The sequence below is a fragment of the Nannospalax galili genome, unplaced genomic scaffold (assembly GCF_000622305.1).
Source record: "Nannospalax galili isolate Female #2095 unplaced genomic scaffold, S.galili_v1.0 scaffold146, whole genome shotgun sequence".
NCBI classification, from domain to species: Eukaryota; Metazoa; Chordata; class Mammalia; order Rodentia; family Spalacidae; genus Nannospalax; species Nannospalax galili.
The window spans coordinates 5,675,895-5,696,723 of NW_008357929.1; the positions used below are offsets into that span (position 1 = coordinate 5,675,895).

Below are 20,829 nucleotides of genomic sequence, written 5' to 3' on the forward strand. Positions count from 1 at the left end.
TCTTCTTTGACTCTTCCAGGTGGTTTACATGGTATGTCCCATACCCACAAGTTTCTTTCAAAAAAGATTGCTATGATTAACTAATTACATAAAGAATAATACATTAACCAAAAATAAACATACAAAGTGGAAAATTTATTTTCATCCTACACCACTCACTGGCTGTCTATATAAATATAGATAAACCAGAATAAACACATTTTCTATGTGGAGTTAAGATCTTCGTAGTTATATTTTTGCTTTTGTTTATGTTGTATCAAATTAGTCCCAAGCGGACACTTCACTCCTGAGGGACACCTAGTATCACTTTGAGAACTAAGCAGGTAAGATTTACTTTCAGTTTGAGTATAAAAGCAGTCGTTGGAAACAGCAAACACAATTTTACACGTTTTCAGTTTTGTCACATATGTAAGTAGCTGAAATCAGTGAACTGAGACAAATCACTGGAGTAGTCTTAAAGACAAATTACAAAATATGCAACTTTTACTAAAAGAACTTCCCACACTTGCTCATGACACTGAAATGCACCAAACACAGTACAAGTCTTCAGTATACAAGCCCTAGGTCTGTAGACCTCGCTGTTCAGAATATGATATCCAAGACACTTGACTAATTGTGGCTGACCCTTGGGCAGTGTCTGAACCCCTGAATCCATGCAGCTATGCCTCTGCTCACAAACAACGCCAGAAGAATAAGGAGGGGTCATTCGAACGTTCTCCCAAGGTGGTAATAGAACCCTTCTCCTCCCAAATTTTGTGTTTAATAGAGGAATTCTACATGTATTAGGAACAAAATACCAAAATTTCATTTAGTCATGACCACACTGGATGACAAGAAACTGGCTGAGAAATTTTGAGAGAGGGACACATCAAGGGCAGAGTCGGGGTACGCTGGGAGCAAACAGAGAGGAGCACTTGGAGGTGGTGATAGAGACTGGGTGGGAGGGCGACTGCCTCAATTAGAAGGTCCTTGGAGACAGGAACAGAGAGGGTGGCTGAAGGGGCACAGCTCTGCAGTGTGGGAGCCAGCTGTGTTTACAAAGCAGTAAAAGGTTAATTAAGGGACCTTGTGAGGAGAGAGTTAGGGGGTCACTATGAGTCACATGCTAAGAGAATTGAGTCAGCTCTAAGAACATGAAGTTCATCAGCCAAGAGTGAATAGTTTTACCCATGGGTCCCAACTCTCAGTTGCATAAATATAGGGAGAAGATTTGACTTAGCAACCGCATGCACTGAGAGGATTGAGGGGCTTTGCTGGGCAGGGAATGGTGAATCAGCAGGGTGACAGAGCTGCCAAGGAGCAGTCACCACCTCAGCCGTTACACCTAGGTCAAGAGAGGTGGAAAGGAGGAGGACATGTGGCTTGGATATCATACTTGACGAGATTAACAGGGTACAGTGACTGAGACAATAAAGGAGATACAGATGTGCACCGTGGACGGAGAAGATGACGATGGACCTGGGGCTGCTTAGCGCAGAGAAGAGAAAGCTTCAGACAACACAGGAAATGGGTGAGAGTTATCTTCTAGGAGGACTGGAGTTTGTCTTTTGTTTATCAAGAGCCGGGAAGACAATCAATCATTCCAAAGTTACAGACAGACTTTAGGTTAAAGCAGCAAGCATTTTTGGCCTGCCTAAATGGGAAAAAGGTGTGTGTACTTTTCCCAGATATACAATTAAGCTGAACATTTGTAAAAGAATTTTGTTAGACGACTCAAGTGTCACCCAGGTAACACAACGAGGAGACGCTAGACTCATCTCACAGTTAGACAACAGCAGGTACAGGAGAAAAAAGAATCTTTATCTAAAAACTAGTGGTGACTTGAGGCCCAACCTAGTTTTTTTTTTTTTTTCTAGAAAGACTAAAAATATAATTCAACCATCAGATGCTGTAGTCTTTTCCCATCTGCAGGCTTTATTCTTGTATTACCACCTAGGTACCATAAATAGATCTATAATATCTGCTAAATAGAAATATAAGGGCTGAGGAGATTGAGGCCAGTCTGGGTTAATAGTCTGACTCTGTCTCAAAATAAAACAAAATTAAATTAAAGTGAAACCTAGATCAAGGTATTATAATGTAACAGTAAAAACTGTTGATGTGATCAGTTTGCAGATTCCACGTTTGCAAGTAGCCTTTGAGAATCAACCACTTGTCAAGTTTGGAAATAGTAAGTATCTCAGAAAAGTGTCTGCAATCATTTGAAAAGGTGTTAAAATATTCTTTCCTTTTCTAAATCTCATTACTGTGTAAGGAGCTGAACTTAAAAAATATATTTACTTAGCCCATCTGACAACATACTGAATACAAAAGCAGTCATAAAAATTAAGCAGACATTAAAGAGACTTTCAAAGATTTAAAACAGCACTGCTCTGTAATTTTTTAGTTTTGGAAAATATAATTTTCGGAAGAATGTGTTATTTATAAGGGATTTGATAGTAACTTTAAAAAACTGCATACTTTTTCCTCAATTTAAATTTTTCATATGGTACACATTGCAGATACCACCAAAACCTCTGTGGGTTCTCAGTATCTTCATTTTAAGAGTATGTAGGGGTCCTAAAACTTTAGAATTGCTGCTGTAGTGAAACCCACTTAAGTCACAACACTGGAGGCTCCCTTCAGGGACATGGAAGGGAAAATGATTATTCTTTTCATTCTCCAGGAAATAACCAAGACATTTTAAATCAGCATGATGGCAGTGAGCCGGGAGCCCTCTTTGTGGATGCTATATTAAATCCTAGTTTCTTTCCATTAAATCTTAACCATGAACCACAGATTGCTTAAAGGAGCCACTGGCCAAAATAAAACTAAAGGGAAATTCAATCTGAATAAGGCCTAGAGCTAAGTAAATATTTCTCTCCGCTGAAGGCAGAGTCCACAGAACCATAGCAAGGAATATCTAAACAGTGACTAATGAGGAAGAGTTTCAAATGGAAAGATGAGCAAGCAAGCGAGGGAGAACTAGAACATACTCAACATCCTCATTTAAAAAAGAGAATGTGGGGCTGGAGAGATGGCTCAGTGGTTAAGAACACTGACTGTTCTTGCAGAAGACCCGGGTTCGAATCCCAGCACCCACATGGCAGCTAACAACTGTCTGTAACTCCAGTTCCGGGGGATTCAACGGCCTCTTCTGTCCTGCGTGGGCATTGTACTTACATGCAGGCAATATACACATACACATAAAATAAAAATAATAAAATATTTAAAAAGAGAATGTTAAAGATCTTATTAATATTAACTATCTAAAACGAGATATGGAAGATGTGTGTATATGCTGCATGTGTATAGATAATTTAATTCCATTTTATTTCAGTCACAGGGGAATGAGTGGGAAGGAAAAGAGGAGATAAAGGAAAGAGAGGATGATGTGTGGGGAAAGTAGAGGAGCTGAAGCAAAAGATGCGAAGAGGGAAGGAAAGAGGGAGTCCGGGAGCCTCACCGCACCAGGGAGTGTTCCACAGGAATTGGCCTAGCTGCTTCATTTAAAATGGGGTTAAACAGGAGTCCAGAGAAGTTAGGTGGCTTGGGCAAAGTCAGTGATGGGATTTAAGATGGGTTTTCTAGCTTCTAAACAGAGAAAACATATACATCAAGAGAAAGACCAAAGAGGTGATTATGCGAAAAGGTAACACAGAGGATAAAAGACAAAGGGAGGGAGCTTACATGCCCCCCCATACACACATAATGCAGTGAGCTCTAAGACAGGAATTGATTTAATTAAAAGCCGTCTCAACCTGATACTGCACACACAAGTAGAATCTGGAGATCACTTCACTAGGCCCAGTGTTCTTCATTCTGTAAGCACAGAACTCTCCTAAAAAGCTTTATAAAAATGCAAGCTCTATTTCAGTCATTTAGACTGGGTCTGAGAGCTATGCTTTCTAACAAAGTCCTGATGTAACAGTTCTAAAGAAACACTTAAATCAGGAAGCCATAAAGACAGCGTTAATCAGAGAAAGAGAGCGTTCTGAACCAACAGCAGCCACATCACCTGGAAACTTGCTATAAATGTCTATTTTTAGGCTTCTCCCTAGATGCACTAAATCCCAAACCCTGTGGTGGGTGGGGTCCAGCCATCTTCTTTAACAAGCCCTCTAGACTGTCCTGATGTATGTAAGAGTTTGGACCACTTGTACTGGACCAGCATGGCTTCTATAAGTCACCGTGTTACCTAAACAAAAGGAATAGATCTTTATGCTTGTGTCAGTTTCTTTGTACTGAGCTATCTGGATTTTCTATTAGGAATTACTGCCATTTCAAGAACTATTTCCAGATTCACCTAAGAGTTTAAGGTGGCCCCAAGGTCCCAGGGCTCAAACAGGATGAGTCAGTTAGGAGGTGCTGGCTGAAGCTGTCTTACCGTGCTCTCTGCAGTTGCCTCTCCTTGGCCCACTCCATGGCCCAGACCTGGTAATAGGTCACTCAGTATGTAGGTTTGTTCCATGAGCCTTTGAAACTAGCTTCCTGAGAAATGGAAATAACAGTGGGGGCTGGGGCAAAGTCACCCAAGTGCAAGACTTAGTAGCCCCTGACCTTCTCAGCCCCCTGCAGTCATGAGCTCTGATGCAGAGATGGCGATTTTTGGAGAAGCAGCTCCATACCTTCGGAAACCAGAGAAGGAGAGGATAGAGGCTCAGAACCGCCCATTTGATTCTAAAAAAGCCTGCTTTGCAGTGGATGATAAAGAAATGTACGTGAAAGGCATGATCCAAAACAGGGAAAATGGCAAAGTCACCGTCAAGACCCTGGACGACCGGGTAAGTGTTGATCTCAGATTCTTTAATAATACAGACATCCTTACTTTCTTTGGAGTGAGCTACTCAATACTTCATGCCGGTCTGCAACAATCTAAAGACAGAACAAAAGGTGCACTTTGTTATTCTGTCCATGCCCTTGCCTCTGTCTCTTTCCGTTGAGGATTTGAGCTTTGAGGGTTTTGCAGTGTTTGTTTTGGTGGAGAAGGGAGGGTAACATTAAAAGATATGGAACTGCTTAAAGGAGGCAGTGATACTGATTGCTGCTAGACCTGGTAACCCAATACAATCTCTGGGCTGCAGAGTGACTCCCTACAGAGCAAGTTCAGGGGATCCTGACTGGTTCAGTACGATAATCACTGTGCACTCTTCAGTTCAATCTTTATTGGACGTCCATCAGATCCTGGCTCAGCGTGAGTCACTTTGCAAATCGAAGCTAATCTCAGCATCTGCTTTACCAAAGATTGCCATCTAGTATAAGAATCAAGATGTATATATCAGGTATGAATCTCAGTTAAAACTCAGGAACACGAGACAGATCTTATTTGTTTGCTTTGTTGTGAAATTAACCTCTGATTCTAGTCCTATTTTGCTGAACTAGGAAAAAAACTGCCTTCGGTCACTTGTGGGGTTTCCCTGCCTTCCGGGTTGTGCCCCATTCTCACAACCTTACTGAGAGTCAATGGACTCACTCCCTCTCTGGGGGATCTAGTAAGAAATGAGTGTCAGTCCCTGAAGGTTCAGGATGCAGAGACTTTTTCTGTGTCCTTGGGCTACATTGGGTGCCTCTCTATAGTCTCGAGTGGTTGGACAGAAGAGACTTCCTTCCTTAAGAAATTTAGTCTATACCAGCAGGTCTTCTACCAATCTCAAAGCTCTTCTAAGAACTTTAGTTTTGGGAAAACAGAAACCAAAATACCTTATTGGCTCTTTCTCTTTTCTGCCCTGCTTTCTGTATCTCCTGAGAGTGAAGGGCTGAGCCAGTTACACACTTGAGTGGGAAGGAAAGATGAGAGAAACACAGAGAGGTGAAATTCAATAATTCTCTCAAAATACCATTCAGCCATGGAACAACATGCAAGTCCAGATGTTTTAGGTGTAAGAATAGAGGTACAAGCAATTATCAGAGCTTTGAAGAAATAGGAGAAAAAAATGGGCCATGAGATAGGGCATTAGAGCCAAGCTTTGAGGCTTTCTAGAAACAATTGTAGTGAAGATGTTCCAAAGAAACCTACATGAAGATGAAAACGCACATAGCACATTAGAAAACTTCTTACCAACCTTTGTCTTATTGTGGCACTGAGAGAAAATAGGTTAAACCAAGACAACTTGTCTTGACCTTGACTATCCTAAGCCCCATCTGGCAACCCTAAGTTCCAAAGGGATCTTTAGCTTTACACCCTGTAGCCTTCTCCTGGCACACATGATGCCAGGCTGCCTGGGGGCTCCAGGCCAGAATGGGTAATACAATTTGATTTGAATCAGTTTAATCAAGGAAAGTTACTCCCAGGTCATCTCTGGGCATGAAAGTGATCTGTTAAGTTCATGGTGATGGGGTATCTCACAGCATCTCACTACATACCCCGACCCCAGTAGATCAAGGTACAGATTACTGGCTCTGCCATTCATCACTTGCTTTGCCTTGCCCCATTCAGGTGCTCACTCTGAACAGTGACCAAGTGTTCCCTATGAATCCCCCCAAGTTTGACAAGATCGAGGACATGGCCATGATGACCCACCTGCATGAGCCTGCCGTGCTGTACAATCTAAAAGAGCGCTATGCAGCCTGGATGATCTACGTATGTGCCCTTTGACTTCTTCTATTTCATGTATCTCTCTAAGTAAAAACAAAATTCAAAGGATCATTTTCTGAATTTCACACAGACCTACTCAGGCCTCTTCTGCGTCACCGTCAACCCCTACAAGTGGCTGCCGGTGTACAACCCCGAGGTGGTGGCAGCCTACAGAGGCAAAAAGCGTCAGGAGGCCCCGCCCCACATCTTCTCCATCTCTGACAATGCCTATCAGTTCATGCTGACTGGTGAGTGATACCTTTAATTCAAATGATTGTAAGTTATCATTGGCTAAGTAGTCTGGCCTTTCACAGACCTTGGTCATCTAAACAGTGCAGTGACCAAGTGGTCTTAGGAGGCTTGTATGACTTGAGGGGTGAAAGGCAAAGGTTGCAACAGCTTCCCCTATAGTAGTCATGGTGTTTGGCAAAGCCAGGGGTCATGGATGAAGCCAGGTAAAGTTCATACTCATTTGGGGGACTATGGAACAGAAGAACATTGCCTATCCCCATCCCTAACTCTCACCCTGCTGACCACTTAGGGAATGCAAAGTTGGAGAGATGGCTATAGCAGGTGCCCCTGATGTGTCCCCAAATTTCCAGAAAGGTGCAAGAAGTAGAGATATGGTGATATTGTCACAACACCATGCCTCCTGTTACTTGTCTGCTCAACTTTCACCTGATTTGATTTGCCATAGTTATAGGAAGTAAGCATTCAAGATCTGAAGACACTTAAAAACCAAATTACAGCTAGGCATGGTGGCTCATGCCTTTAATCCCAGCACTTGGGAGAGTGAGGGCAGGTGGACCTCTGTTGAGTTCAAGGTTAGCCTGGTCTATACAGTAAGTTCCAGGCCAGCTGGGTGGGACTACTGGTAGACCCTGTCTCAAAAAGATGTAAACAAATAAACAAATAAAAAATAAATAACTGCATTTCTACAATCCTGGCCATTTCATTAAACAATTTTTTTCCTTAAGTTAACTGGTTAGACCAGTTTTAAAGGGAAGATACATATCACTATTTGTATTAGGTATGGCCACTGTAACAAAGTACCACAGGCTGCGTATCTTAAAGAGAAATATATTCTCTTATAATTTTAGAGGATAGATGTCTGAGATCAAGGGGTTGTCAGGGCTAGTTTCCTTTAAGGACTGTGAGAGAGAATTTGCTCAGGGTCTGTCTCTTTGCTTCTGTGCTTTGTGGACATCTTTGGTGTTGCTTGGCTTGTAGAGGCATCACCTTCCTCTCTGCCTTCATCTTCCCATGTGTGTAAATGTCCTCAAACACTCCTGAAAGGATATCAGTGATAAAGGTCAGGGCTTCAGCCTGTTCCAGTCTGACCTCATCTTTAATATTTGAGTCTCTTTTACATTTTATTTCCAAACATCATCACATTCTGGGGCACTGAGGATTGGGACTTCAATATATGAATTTTAGGGAGCCACAATTCAATTCACACTCTTTCATAAATGGAAAACTGGTATTGCCTTGTACAAGTAGAAAATAAAAACCACAAAGAGGGGCTGGAGAGATGGCTCAACGGTTAAGAACACTGGTTGTTCTTGCAGAAGACCCGGGTTCAAATCCCAGAACCCACATAGCCGCTAACAACTGTCCATAACTCCAGTCCCAGGGGATCATATGGCCTCTTCTGACCTCCGCAGGCATTGCACAACACGGGTGCACTTACCTACATGCAAGCAATACATGCATACACATAAAATAAAAATAATAAAAATTTTTTTAAGAAACCAAAAAGGAAAAAGAATGCAGTGGCATTCAGTCAATGAGAAATTGTAGCCTCCAAACAGCTCAGAACTCGAGGTTTGTTTCCTTTGTTAAAAGCAAAGAGTTCAAATCTACAGACATGGGCAACTTTTACACTGTGAGAAGTATTCTCTGATCATTTCCCAGGCTGCCCATGTCACACATCCCACTTTAAGGAAATCTGCAAAAACTTTCCCCCAAGATGATTAGATACGGTGGCATCACACCTCTAGCCAACAGCAAAGCCAAAACCAGAGCCCGTGTTTTAAACGTTCTATAGTGTTGCTTGTTTTTAAATCCTTCTGTTGCTTATGAGCTCTGTTTTGCCTACCTCTGTGTTTCTAGATCGAGACAACCAGTCCATCCTGATCACGTGAGTAGCCCATGTTGATGACTTAGAAGAAGCCAACACCTTCTCTTCCACTCTCCTTTATCCCACTCACTTTTAAATTGACAGCGGAGAATCCGGGGCTGGGAAGACTGTGAACACCAAGCGCGTCATCCAGTACTTCGCAACAATTGCAGTTACTGGGGACAAGAAGAAGGAGCAGCAGCCAGGCAAAATGCAAGTGAGCAACAGCATGCACCATGGGCTTGTTGAAATAAATACACCTGAAATGTTAGTGAATACTAAGGGTATGCACACTCTGCAGAGATGGGCCAGCAGGACAGGCTTTTTATCCCCTCTGTATTCTTACATAGAACACTTCTGATGCCAAATGTGTGGACATTTTTCTGCAACCAAACTAGTCTCCTGTTCTCCCAAATGCCAACCAGGATCCTACGAGTCGATTTAATTCTGACACAAACTTCCTGGAGATAGCATCAGACCCCACATGTCTCACAATATTGCCCCTGCTTCATATGAGAATCACAAGTCCCAGTTCATTCTTCCTGTACGTCTGACCAACTTCCTATAAATGGAGAGTTGGCACAATCCCCTCCTCAGATTCAAAATTTGCCATAAAGACTCATAGAACTCAGGGAAATGTTTTATTTACAGTTCATGGTTTATTATAAAGGATCCAATTCAGGAACAGCCAGATGGGAGACTGCACGGGGTGAGGTATGGGAGAGGCACCTGGAGCTTCAGTGCCCTTTCTGGGCATACTACTTCCCAATACCTCCCTGGGTTCACCAATCTAGAGGCTCTCCAAACCCCTTTGGTTGGGAATTCTTACAGAGATTTCATTACGTAGGACAATCCATTATGTAGCTCGGTCTTTACCCTATCCCCTAAATCTCCAACTCCCGAATCATATGACTGGTTTCCCCTAGCAATCAGCCCTTAGCTCTTAATTATATACACCACACATACTATACCACACTGTATCACTTCAGAGACCCCAAGGATTTTAGAAGAGTTGTACCAGGAAACTCAATGAAGACCAAACTACATATGTATCACTTCCTATATCACTGTAACACATGGAACACAGCAGGAATTGGTTCTCCCTTTGCAGACCTGGGCTCTATCTAGCACCAACTTCATTAGCAACTGTTGAGTGATCTTGATCAACTCCACAGCCTCTCTGGAGAAGGAATGGAGGCACTGGGGGTTTTCAAACTAAAGTACACCTCCAAGAGTATTTATTCTGAGTTGGGATTCTCAACTCAGAAATCCTGAATGACTGGGTCTTTGGTGGAGCACTCTAATTTGTAGAAGTGTATGTTTGGAAAACCCGTGATTTACAATGAAGTGCTAGCAGAAAAGAAAATGTGGTGAGATGGAGGGGACAGACAATGTTCCATTCTGGAATCTGGCATGACTAGAAGTCACTTCAGTGCTCTCCTAACAAGAGTCTCTCCATGATGGGACCCTGAGGTTCCTTAGGAGGGATATGGTGGTGACCGAGGGTACCTCTACACACCTGCACTAATCACTAGGCAGGATTGACCGTCTCTGAGGACCCTGCCCAGCACACCCACACTTTCCAGTTGCCCAGTATCCATCCCAGAAGGCAATTTTCTCTCTTCCTCTTTTGCTTGTTTCTAGGGAACACTGGAGGATCAGATCATCCAAGCCAATCCCCTGCTGGAGGCATTTGGAAATGCCAAGACAGTGAGGAACGACAACTCCTCCAGATTTGTAAGACTCAGATGGGTTTTCAACACCCCACCCATGCCTGAAATGCTAGATATGAAAAACTTCTACCTATGTTAAAATACATTGAGACTTATTCTACCCTCACACAGTTCAAATCAAATTACTCACCTGGAATTAGGAAGATGTGTCTTATTCCTGGCAAAGGATAGATTTAGCTATCCTTCCTTAGCTAGTCAACACCATATCACAGTGTCCTGAAGTCACAGGGATTCAGATTCTACAAGTAAAGAGGATTTATTTATATTAAATTGGTCTCCCTAGTAGAAGGTGTGTGTGTGTGTGTGTGTGTGTGTGTGTGTGTGTGTGTGTGTGGTCTCTCTAGGTAGAAGAATGGTGTGTGTAGGTGTGTATGTGTGTGTGTGTGTCTGTGTGTTTGACTTCCTCTGTCATTCTCTGCCTCATTGCCTTGAGACAGGGTCCATCATGGAATCAGAAGCTCTCCATGTCAGCTAGGTTGGCTAGGTCAGCTAGGTAGGCAGCCATGTATGGCTTTTGGAAGCAATTTAAAATGCAAAAGTTCATTGACTTAGCCACAGAAACTTTACTGGAAATAAAATTAGCAGACTTGACCTCCTCCAAGTCATGAAGCTCTGGGAAGAGGGAAAGACTAGCAAAGGCAGAACACATTAGAAATGGGGAATGGGTTGGTACAGAAGATACTGAATGATCTTGTGTCCTTTAGCTTTTTACTTAAGAGTAGTTCAACCAAAGAGGAATTTACTTCCATGCTGGCAAACAGGCATTTATCCTTCTTTTTAATTTCCCTGGCCACGGGAGCAGGTGCTTGGAGGTGAGGCTCTAATTAAGCCCTATAGTTGTGAAAGTGCATGAGAACTCCATGTATGTCACTGACTGGACAACCTCAAGTTCACATTCACACTCAGTACCACAAATGGGTGCTGATTAGGAAGTAGATGCACCTCTTGAGACTGTGGCACTGAACCCTGACCATCTGTCTTCCTAGGTGTACAACTAAGTTCCTCCCCTTAGCTGGAAATGTGGGTATATGTCACATGTGTAGAGATGTGTTACATCTGTGTGAATGTGTTTGAATGGAGATGGTTATATTATGACCTCAAAGTGGAGGCAGTGCCTTCGGGAACTCCACACTATTGCACCCACTTAGTTCTAAGGCCTCTCCTCTTAGTCTTGACTCAGAAATCATGATCACTCTCCTCTAGCCTCTCTTTACCCTCCAGACATTTGCAGGCTAAAGGTTGACTTCCGTTATTTTCCACTAAGCTACTAAATGCTGAAGACTCAACACTCCCATTCACACAAATCCTCAGTGGAGCTTTCTCTAACTCTTCGTGGGCTTTATTCATGAAACTCTGAGAAACTTTTGAGCGCTAAACACATTTCAGACTGTGTAAAGAAACAAGAAAGGTACCATTTTTGCCCACAAATTCACTCACAGTGTGGTAGAAGACCAAGTCAGTGAATAGTATAAGAAAGAGTGCATACAAATGTATATATTATATATACTATAGATAAAAATTTATATAGCTACAATTTCAGAAATACGTATTTCATATAAATAACAAATATTTACTTATTTCACATTTGATATATAGTTATATATGTTTGTGTACACATATAACTAAGCTCTCACCTCTTACACTACATATGGGGATAACACAGACCCTTAGTTGTTCTTTTGGGATCCAGGAAGGCTGGCCTGAGGCTCAGCCTAAGAGTTGGATTTGCCTATAGTGTAGGAAGTACCGTGTAAAATGGAGGTGAGAATTCTCAGAAGTAGCATTCAGAGGCAAAACAGAAGTCAGTGAGACAGCCCAACCAAACTACAGATCCCAAGGCATCAAGAAGCATGTGAGAATGCAGGCTTGAGAGAAAGGAGGCATCAAGACTGAGGTAGTCTCAAGCAGGGGGCCAGAAAGGGAGCTTGTGGGCTTCTGGAGCTACAGGAACCGGGCCAGCACTTTGGGCAGAACTACCTGAGCCTTGGATGACCCAGCCTGGGGACATGGATGTCAGGAAACCAGAGAGGAGGGAAATGTTTGCACTCCTGGCATCGTTCCTCGCCACACGCTCCCCCCCCCCCCCCCCCCCACGCCGCAGCCCCAACCCCAACTCCCTACCTAATAATGACAGCCCCTCTCAGCAGCTCAGATGCAGCATAAATCAAATAACGTGTTTGCCAACCACTGTTGAACAGGGAAAGTTTATTCGGATTCACTTTGGAGCCACAGGGAAGCTAGCATCAGCAGACATCGAAACCTGTGAGTCCAGACGCTGTGTACAAAAATGAATAGCCAAAGTCATCTCTGAGGAATTTGAAATCACATGATTTTGCTGTTGTTGTTACCTTAGATCTCTTGGAAAAATCCAGAGTGACATTTCAGTTATCCAGTGAGAGAAGCTATCACATCTTTTACCAAATCATGTCAAACAAGAAGCCAGAACTAATTGGTAAGCTCTTGGGACATGGTTCTTACCGTCTTCATTACTGGCATGTGAACAGTACCAAGGCTTAAGTGCTGCATAAGATAGTAAAGGACCTTTGTGTTTCGTAGATTTGCTTCTGATTTCAACCAACCCCTTCGATTTCCCCTTCGTGAGCCAAGGAGAGGTCACGGTAGCCAGCATCGATGACAGCGAGGAATTGTTGGCGACTGACGTAAGCATGTATTTATTTGTTTTCACAGAGCATCATAGAGTTTATGAGCTGAGAGGCATCTTAGTGAGCTCATGAGAAAGTGGGGATCCAGGGACACGAAGTGATTAGGCCAATACCTCAGAGGCTCAAGAGCTCAGAGAATGCTTACAGACTGCCCCTCACCCCCATTTAGCCTCACAGCACAAGACTCCAAAGTGGGAATTCATTAAGTTCTACAAAGCAGGCTACCAGTTCTGTTCTCTACTGTTTTGATAAAACTAAATTTTTGTGTTTATAATGTCAGTGCTGTAACATTTGTTGGCAGCTTTCAGATTATAAAAAGTACAAAACAAGAAAAAAAACCCACTCCACTCTGCAATGGCCTCTTTAAGAAAATATTATTTATTTTTTTATTTTCTCTGTGTGAGAGTATTACCTACATGTATGTAAGTATACCTGTGTCATGCAATGTCCACAGAGGTCAGAAGAGGGAGTTGGGTCTCCTGGAACTGGAGTTATGAGCAGTTGTTAGCTGCCATGTGGGTGCTGGGATTTGAACTTGGATCCTCTGCAAGAACAGCCAGGGCTCTTATCCGCTGAGTCATCCCTCCAGTCCTAGCAGTGACCTCTTGATTTTACCTTCTACCTACCACCCTAGACTCACCTCAAGCACCTACCTCCTATTACACCTCTCAGACCTGTAACCTTTATCTTTAGGGATTATTTATGAAGCTAATAATAACAACAATAATAACTAGATGTGCTGAGCACTGGCATGTCACAGACATAAGTGACTTTATCTGTATTATTCACTTAAGTCTTAAAAGCACTTTTGACATGAATAACACTATTGCCCCATTTCATGAATATGGATGCTAACTTTTAGAAGAGACTTAGAAAATAATACATAATTTGGCTAAAGATACAAGGTCTATAAATGTAAATGTGCTTAAGCCCAAATGTGCCTAACCGGGGCCGGGGTTCACCTCCATTCTTGCTGGCTCCACCCTCACAGAAGCTATAAAAGCTGTGGAAAAGAATCTTGTCCTTCATTAGAACACATCCAGTGCTCACCACCTTAGCCTTCATTTTCTGACATTTCTGGGTAACATTAATTGTCTAATGCAAGTGGAAATTGTTCATGAGTAAATAAACTAAAGGTAATTTTAGTCCAGCTTTTATATACCTTTAGCTAGGTTTCCCCAGTCTTCAACCTATGAATACAGAAAATCATAAATTGCCTTAGAAGATTATGAGATTTTTGTGATGTTTTGTAATTACACGGTTCTGAAATATGAGTTTTGTAGATGATGATGCCATGTTACAATGTCAACGTGCCTGGAAGGGGAGAAAGTCTATAAATGTCTGATTCAAATGCCATATTTTTCCCCAAATATTTTCAGTTGGTGGTTGCTGAACTCACAGATGAGACCCTGGTGCAACTGTACACGTCACCAGAGCTGTCTCACATCCATGCCCCAGATGCCCTACTTCATTTCTCCTAAGTGACAGTTTGTGGCTAAGGAGAAGGAGAAGGCCTTCCTGGAATTGTATTTCCCAAGAGGGTCCCCAAACAGTAATGCTTTCTCTTGATCTACTTCATAACTTAGTGAAAGAGTCTTTAAATGTACAGCAAGCCCTCCCTAGGACATAGATATGTATCACGGAGCTAGGATATGGATTCAGGGGATGGCCATCATGGCTCCATAATCCTTTATCCTCTGTTAGATCCTACCAAGGGGCTTTTCCTATCCTCAGTGGAGTGGTGTCCCAGAAATGCCTCACTCTGCAGCATCATCCTGTTGACCCATTGGATCTATCCTACCAATTCACTAGACACATCCAGGCATGTTTTAGCCCTACCAATGGACATTGTGTAGGTTCAGGCTATGGAATTGCTACATAATCAATGTGTGTAGACCAGAGAAGCTATTTTTTTCAGTTGAAAGCTTTGTGGTAAAGAAGATGGGCAAAATAGTTATGAAACCAAATCAGCAAATACTGTAGGCTTTCACCCAGCAGTGATCCAGCCTAGCTATAGCCCCTATTATATTATCTCCTCCCTATAGGACTCTGGGCAGCTTACTTTCCCTCATGGAACCTTCTTCACCTGGATGCCTTTATACCTGCAAAATATGCAAATATAAAAGGTTTTGATGGTTTGTTTGTAGGTGTGTCTTCAATGTCGTCCATATAAGAGCATCTCCAATATGGGACTTGAAGACATAGATACAAATAAAGTGTACATACTTTTAAAATTTTATACTTGCAAAATGTTCATTACATTTAAGAAAATAATGTATGGATGATGCGTCATCCAGTATCTGGTACAAGAAAAAAAAAAACTCTACAAAAATGTATTCCTTTCCCATTTGGGAAATGGTGATCTCTGATAATCATACCATGCAAATCTAATATTCAGTAGTGCATTTGCTAAATTATGGGTGACACTGGGATTCCTAGTTTACAGTGACCAGCTCTCAAGCTTTTGGACACTATTTCTCCATCACTATCTATGCATTTTCTTTCTTCCAGTATCAGAGTTCCACAGAAAATAATCCCATCTTGACCTAGTGAAAAGGGACTATCTCCAACTCTTATCTAATGGAAGAAAATAAATACCACATTCTCTTCCCGTGGTCTCCAGCCACCTAAATAAATGTCTATAGAAACAGTTTTTAGCCCTTAACATCACACGTGTCATACGCTTATTGGGGCAAATGCTGTTTCATGTACTACACAAAAAGAGAAAGCTACATGTGGATACCTGAGTCCTAAAAATACTCCCTTCTTATCTTCTAGAATGCCATTGACATCCTGGGCTTCAGCCCAGAGGAGAAAGTTGGGATCTACAAGCTGACAGGTGCAGTGATGCATTATGGGAACATGAAGTTCAAGCAGAAGCAGCGGGAAGAGCAGGCAGAGCCAGATGGCACCGAAGGTAACTGCATCTGAGGGGCTACTGAGTTAGACTGTGAAGGATGGTTAGGATTCTGAAAGACATGGGGACGGGGACATGGAGACAGATACACCATGGTGGGCAATGAAGCAAAGGAAGTAATGTGGTGGGAAACTGAGGAATGGAGGAGGTCCACAAGGGCTACCGAAATGGTCATGAATTTTCATTTGGCAAGTCACATAAACCACTGGCACTCCAAGTAGCAGGGGAATGAATCTGTCAGCCATCAGCCTCACCACATGTGGGGAACCTTGGAGAAAATGCACCAGGGTCTTCTACACAGGTGGACTATATAGGTACATGCTCCAGCAGGGTCCCTGGCCTCTTCCAGTCCTAGACACCATGTGCATCTTGTTCACAAGCAGAAAGAGCCCCACAAAGGGGACAGTGGAGGACAGTAGTCAGGCATGAGTGCCTCTGATAATGATACCAATTTGAGTTACCAATCAAGATCTGGCATCCACCGAGGGTTCACACCAGGTATGCTCCATGATAACCCTAAAATGTCAACACTGTCACTGCCCCCATGTGACAGATGACAAAACTGGAGCACAAAGAAGCAAAATCCAAACCCAAAGCCAGGCAGTCTGACTCTGGAGTCCAAGTTTTATACTGCTGTGCTTGCTACTGCACAGCTGCTGGAAACAGTAGAAAGGCCCGCAATGTTAAATGCGAACGATCACGGGCGCTATCAGAACTGAGAGTGACACCAGAAAAATGGTACCAGTCCACTTAAATGGGCAAAGCAAGAAGGGCGACAGTTTGGAGCGAGGCATGTGTTTGACCTTCGGTTAAGTACTTAACAAATACTACCTGGATTTTTATGAATTTATCTCCCTAAGCAGCTACAAGATGAGGGTCCCAGTGGGGGAGGGGGGTCCCTAGAGAGATCTGTTTCTCTGCCTTCTTAATGGGCTTCAGTGCCGGTGGCAGGTCCAGCACAAAGTCCATAAATGTCCACTGACCACATGGAACTCTGCAGTCATCTCTTGGTACCTGCCAGGCACAGATTCCAGTAATCCTACAGCTACCAAAACACTCTGCTGCTGAAGTCCCCTGGATAAACTGTGTTAGTATTTGCATATAACCTATGCATGTCCTCAGCTATATTGTAAATCGTCTATGGATGGCTCATTTTATCTGGAACTGTGTAAACAGAGATGCTGTATTGTTTGAACAACAACAAAAAATCAGCCCGTACGTGCTTAGTATAGATTCAATTCTTTTCAAAAATGTTATTATATTTATTTATTCTGTGTGTGAGAGAGACAGGGAGAGACAGAGAAAGAAAGACAGAGAGACAGAGAGAGAAAGAGAGACAGAGACAGAGACAGAGGGAGAGAGAGAGAGAGAGAGAGAGAGAGAGAGAGAGAGAGAGAGAGAGACTCGGCATTTACTTGGAGGTCAGAGAAGAACTTGTAGGATTCAGTTCTCTCCTTCCACCGTGTGGATCCTAAGAATCAGGCTCAGATCATCAGGCTAAGAAATCTTAAAAGACTAGACTTAATTCTTTCCCCTGGTATTTTCAAGCATAATTAGTGTCCACGGGTGTGGAACCCATGGGTACACAGTGTCAACCATAGTCCATGAGAGTATGAAGTTACCAACATGAAACCACTTTAAATTATCTCCAGATGGCTGAAGGCAGGGCCAAACTTTTGTACCTTCCTCTCAGCTATCAGTGCAGCACTTTGCACAATTTAAGAAAGTGCTTGACATGTACTGTCGGCAGTCTCCTTTTTCTGTATTATCAGACTCCCGTTCTGCTACGTAATTCATATGTTTTATGAAGCTGAAATATCAATAGGTCAAAAACCAATCAAGAAGCTTATTAGCTGGGGACATAGTTCAGAGATAAAGCACTTGCAAGTACAACGCCCCAGGTTATACCCCCAGCACCACAGGAAAACAAAAAAGGAGAAAAATAAGCTGGCTATTCGTAAAGCTTGTGTCTAGGAAACAAATGGGAAGTTCTTGAGGACAAAGGCCCCTGGACTATGGGTTGGACTATATCATGGACTAGTCCAGGCCTGATACACAGAGGAGCATACTGAGACATCAAACAGAGATTAATAGACACATTTCTGGAAGGAGCCCAGGCTAACCGGATACCTTAGTGGCTGAGTGGCTGCTGCTTTTGCATGACACCTTGTCTCTCCTCTTCCTTCAGTGGCTGACAAAGCTGGATACTTGATGGGCCTGAATTCTGCAGAGATGCTTAAAGGCCTGTGCTGTCCAAGGGTGAAGGTTGGAAATGAGTATGTCACTAAAGGGCAGAATGTCCAGCAGGTAATAGAGATGCTCTAAATCCAGCTGAGTGAGATATTTGGCTGTTTTAACCATCATCTTAGCATTCCAGCCCCAGAATTCAGTAGTATGTATGAAACTGACTTTAGCATGAAGGAATGCAAATGGAGGTGTGCTCACTGGTGCCATGAGGTCCCAGAGCCAGGAAGTGGAGGCCAGGCAGACTCTCTCTGGCTCTTTCTTTGGGGTTCCACATGCTGTCCTCTCCCCTGTTGTCTTTGCTAGATAAGCTTTGCCCACCTCTCTTGCCTGAAACCCCTCATAACTCCTAAGTTTGCATCTCCACATTTCCACTTTCAACCTAAGATTCAGACCAGTGTCTTTTGATCCCAATCTGGAATTTTCTCAAAAGACACTAAATCATCTAACCTGGATCAGGGGTTCTCCTCAGATTGAATGAAGCGTGTGGCCAGGGGCTGAAGTCATATGCTCTAATCACGGTTGTTAGGAAACTATCTTTTATAAGTAAAATAGCTCTCAGAGGAAAGGGAATATAAACTGGACATATGCCTCAGGAAATATTAAATACAGTGTTGAATGGTATGAAACTGCCAACATGCAACTGTTTTTGACCCTCATGATGTGAATTTCATGCTTTGACTTAATGCAAAACATAAAGACATTAGTATCTGTGTTGAATGGATATTCCTTTCTCAAGGTGACCAACTCAGTGGGCGCCTTGGCCAAAGCCGTCTATGAGAAGATGTTCCTGTGGATGGTCACCCGCATCAACCAGCAGCTGGACACCAAGCAGCCCAGGCAGTACTTCATCGGGGTCTTGGACATTGCTGGCTTTGAGATCTTTGATGTGAGTGGTTTACTTTGTGTTTGCCTAACTTAATTTCTAAATTCGCTCAAATGAATTTCTTTCAAACTTAAACTTTTTGGTGTTTGCACCCAGTTTAACAGCCTGGAGCAGCTGTGCATCAACTTCACCAACGAGAAACTGCAACAGTTCTTCAACCACCACATGTTCGTGCTGGAGCAGGAGGAGTACAAGAAGGAAGGCATCGAGTGGACGTTCATTGACTTCGGGATGGACCTGGCCGCCTGCATCGAGCTCATTGAGAAGGTAGGGGTGTTCCTACCTTCCCCTTGGCTGCACCCACACCTGCTGCAATGCCTCTTCTCGGCTCATGTACTGGCATCTCTAATGCCATTCCCCAAGGCCACGAGCCTTCAGATAGCTGAATTCTCCTGTGGAGAGAGAGTAAACATGTGGAAAGCACCCAGAATCTATTCTCATACCTAAAGAGGCACCTGCATGGTTAAGATACAAGAGTTCAGTTATCCCCATAAATGTGTGTGGAATTCTGGCCAGAACTATGGCATCTCTTATGTACTGAAATGCCCCAAAGCCCAAAGAGGAGAGACTGGGGACAGTGAGAGTCTTGGTGGGATGTTACTATGGAAACAAGGGATGACATTAATTTAAAAATATATTTTATTAACTTTATGTATATGAGTATTTTGTCTGCATTTACGTAAGTTCCCCATGTGTATACAATGCCTGAGGAGGCCAGAAGAGAATGTCGGATCCCCTGGAACTGGAGTTAATGATTGTTAGCTGCCATGTGAGTGCTGGGAACTGAACCCAGGTCCTCTGCAAGAACAGCCAATGCTCTTAACCACTCAGCCATCTCTCCAGCTCCAACAGTAACTTTTTACAAAAAACTTCCAAGTTGGGCATGGTGGTACATTGCTATAATCCCAATATTTGAGAAGCTTAAACAGGAGGATTGTTTGCTTGAGGCCTACCTGTCTCAAAAATAAAAATAAAAACTGTTAAGGATTTCCAATGACTTTTTTTACCACAACTCATGCTGGAATGAGCACTTGCTAAAACAGCAAGGAGACATCCAGACAGTGCTTCCATGTGCTTCGTGTTACTTATGGCTTTGTATGTAGCTGTATTTTCTTTTATTTTAAATTTTCTAAAAAGACTTTACTGAGAATTTCATACATCATATAAGGTGTTTTGATCAATTCCACACCCACTCTCTCCCCCCAACACCTGCCATATCGCCCCATCCCTTTTTCCTACAACTTGGTGTCCTCTTCCTTCTTCCTTCTTTCTTTCCTTCTTTCTTTCTTTCCTTCTTTCTTTTTAAATGGGGCTTTTTGCTACTCTAACATTATCCCTCTAAAGAGGTAACCCTAAAAATCTTTTAGGGATTAGATAAAAGCTCCCAAATACTTTTGACTTTTGACTTTTTTGGCTTTTGGAACAGAGTATGTTGCTAAGAGACCCAAGGACATTTTGACTTTTAGCCAAGAAACTGGCTACTTTTCTTTGGGGCCTTTTTACCCTAACTGCCTAGCCAATTCCTACCTCCTATTCTTATCACACCATCCTCTGAAGGGGTTACCCAAATTGCCAATAGGGAACAGGGACACAGACCTCTCTGGCTTCTTCCATGCTGAACATGGACTCAGGGTGAAGCAATTGGGGTACCCCTTCAGTGGGTCTATCTAAAAGACTCCCAAATTGCATAACTCTTATCTGTAGTCTGTAGGGA

The 20,829-nt window shown here is 42.8% G+C and overlaps 1 protein-coding gene across 1 annotated transcript in view; it reads left to right on the forward strand.

Moving 5' to 3' along the window:
- Positions 1-274: 274 nt before the first annotated feature.
- The window catches only part of Myh13 (myosin heavy chain 13), a 61,825-nt gene continuing 41,270 nt past the window's right edge, over positions 275-20,829 (forward strand). The window contains exons 1-14 of the mRNA XM_008855722.1: positions 275-323; positions 4,548-4,763; positions 6,416-6,559; positions 6,645-6,801; positions 8,666-8,693; positions 8,778-8,889; positions 10,317-10,409; positions 12,604-12,667; positions 12,759-12,857; positions 12,962-13,065; positions 15,847-15,985; positions 18,174-18,292; positions 18,969-19,118; positions 19,212-19,382. Of these exons, the coding sequence (XP_008853944.1) occupies positions 4,560-4,763; positions 6,416-6,559; positions 6,645-6,801; positions 8,666-8,693; positions 8,778-8,889; positions 10,317-10,409; positions 12,604-12,667; positions 12,759-12,857; positions 12,962-13,065; positions 15,847-15,985; positions 18,174-18,292; positions 18,969-19,118; positions 19,212-19,382 (1,584 nt within the window). The 5' untranslated portion in view covers positions 275-323; positions 4,548-4,559. The remainder of the gene's footprint in view (positions 324-4,547; positions 4,764-6,415; positions 6,560-6,644; positions 6,802-8,665; positions 8,694-8,777; positions 8,890-10,316; positions 10,410-12,603; positions 12,668-12,758; positions 12,858-12,961; positions 13,066-15,846; positions 15,986-18,173; positions 18,293-18,968; positions 19,119-19,211; positions 19,383-20,829) is intronic.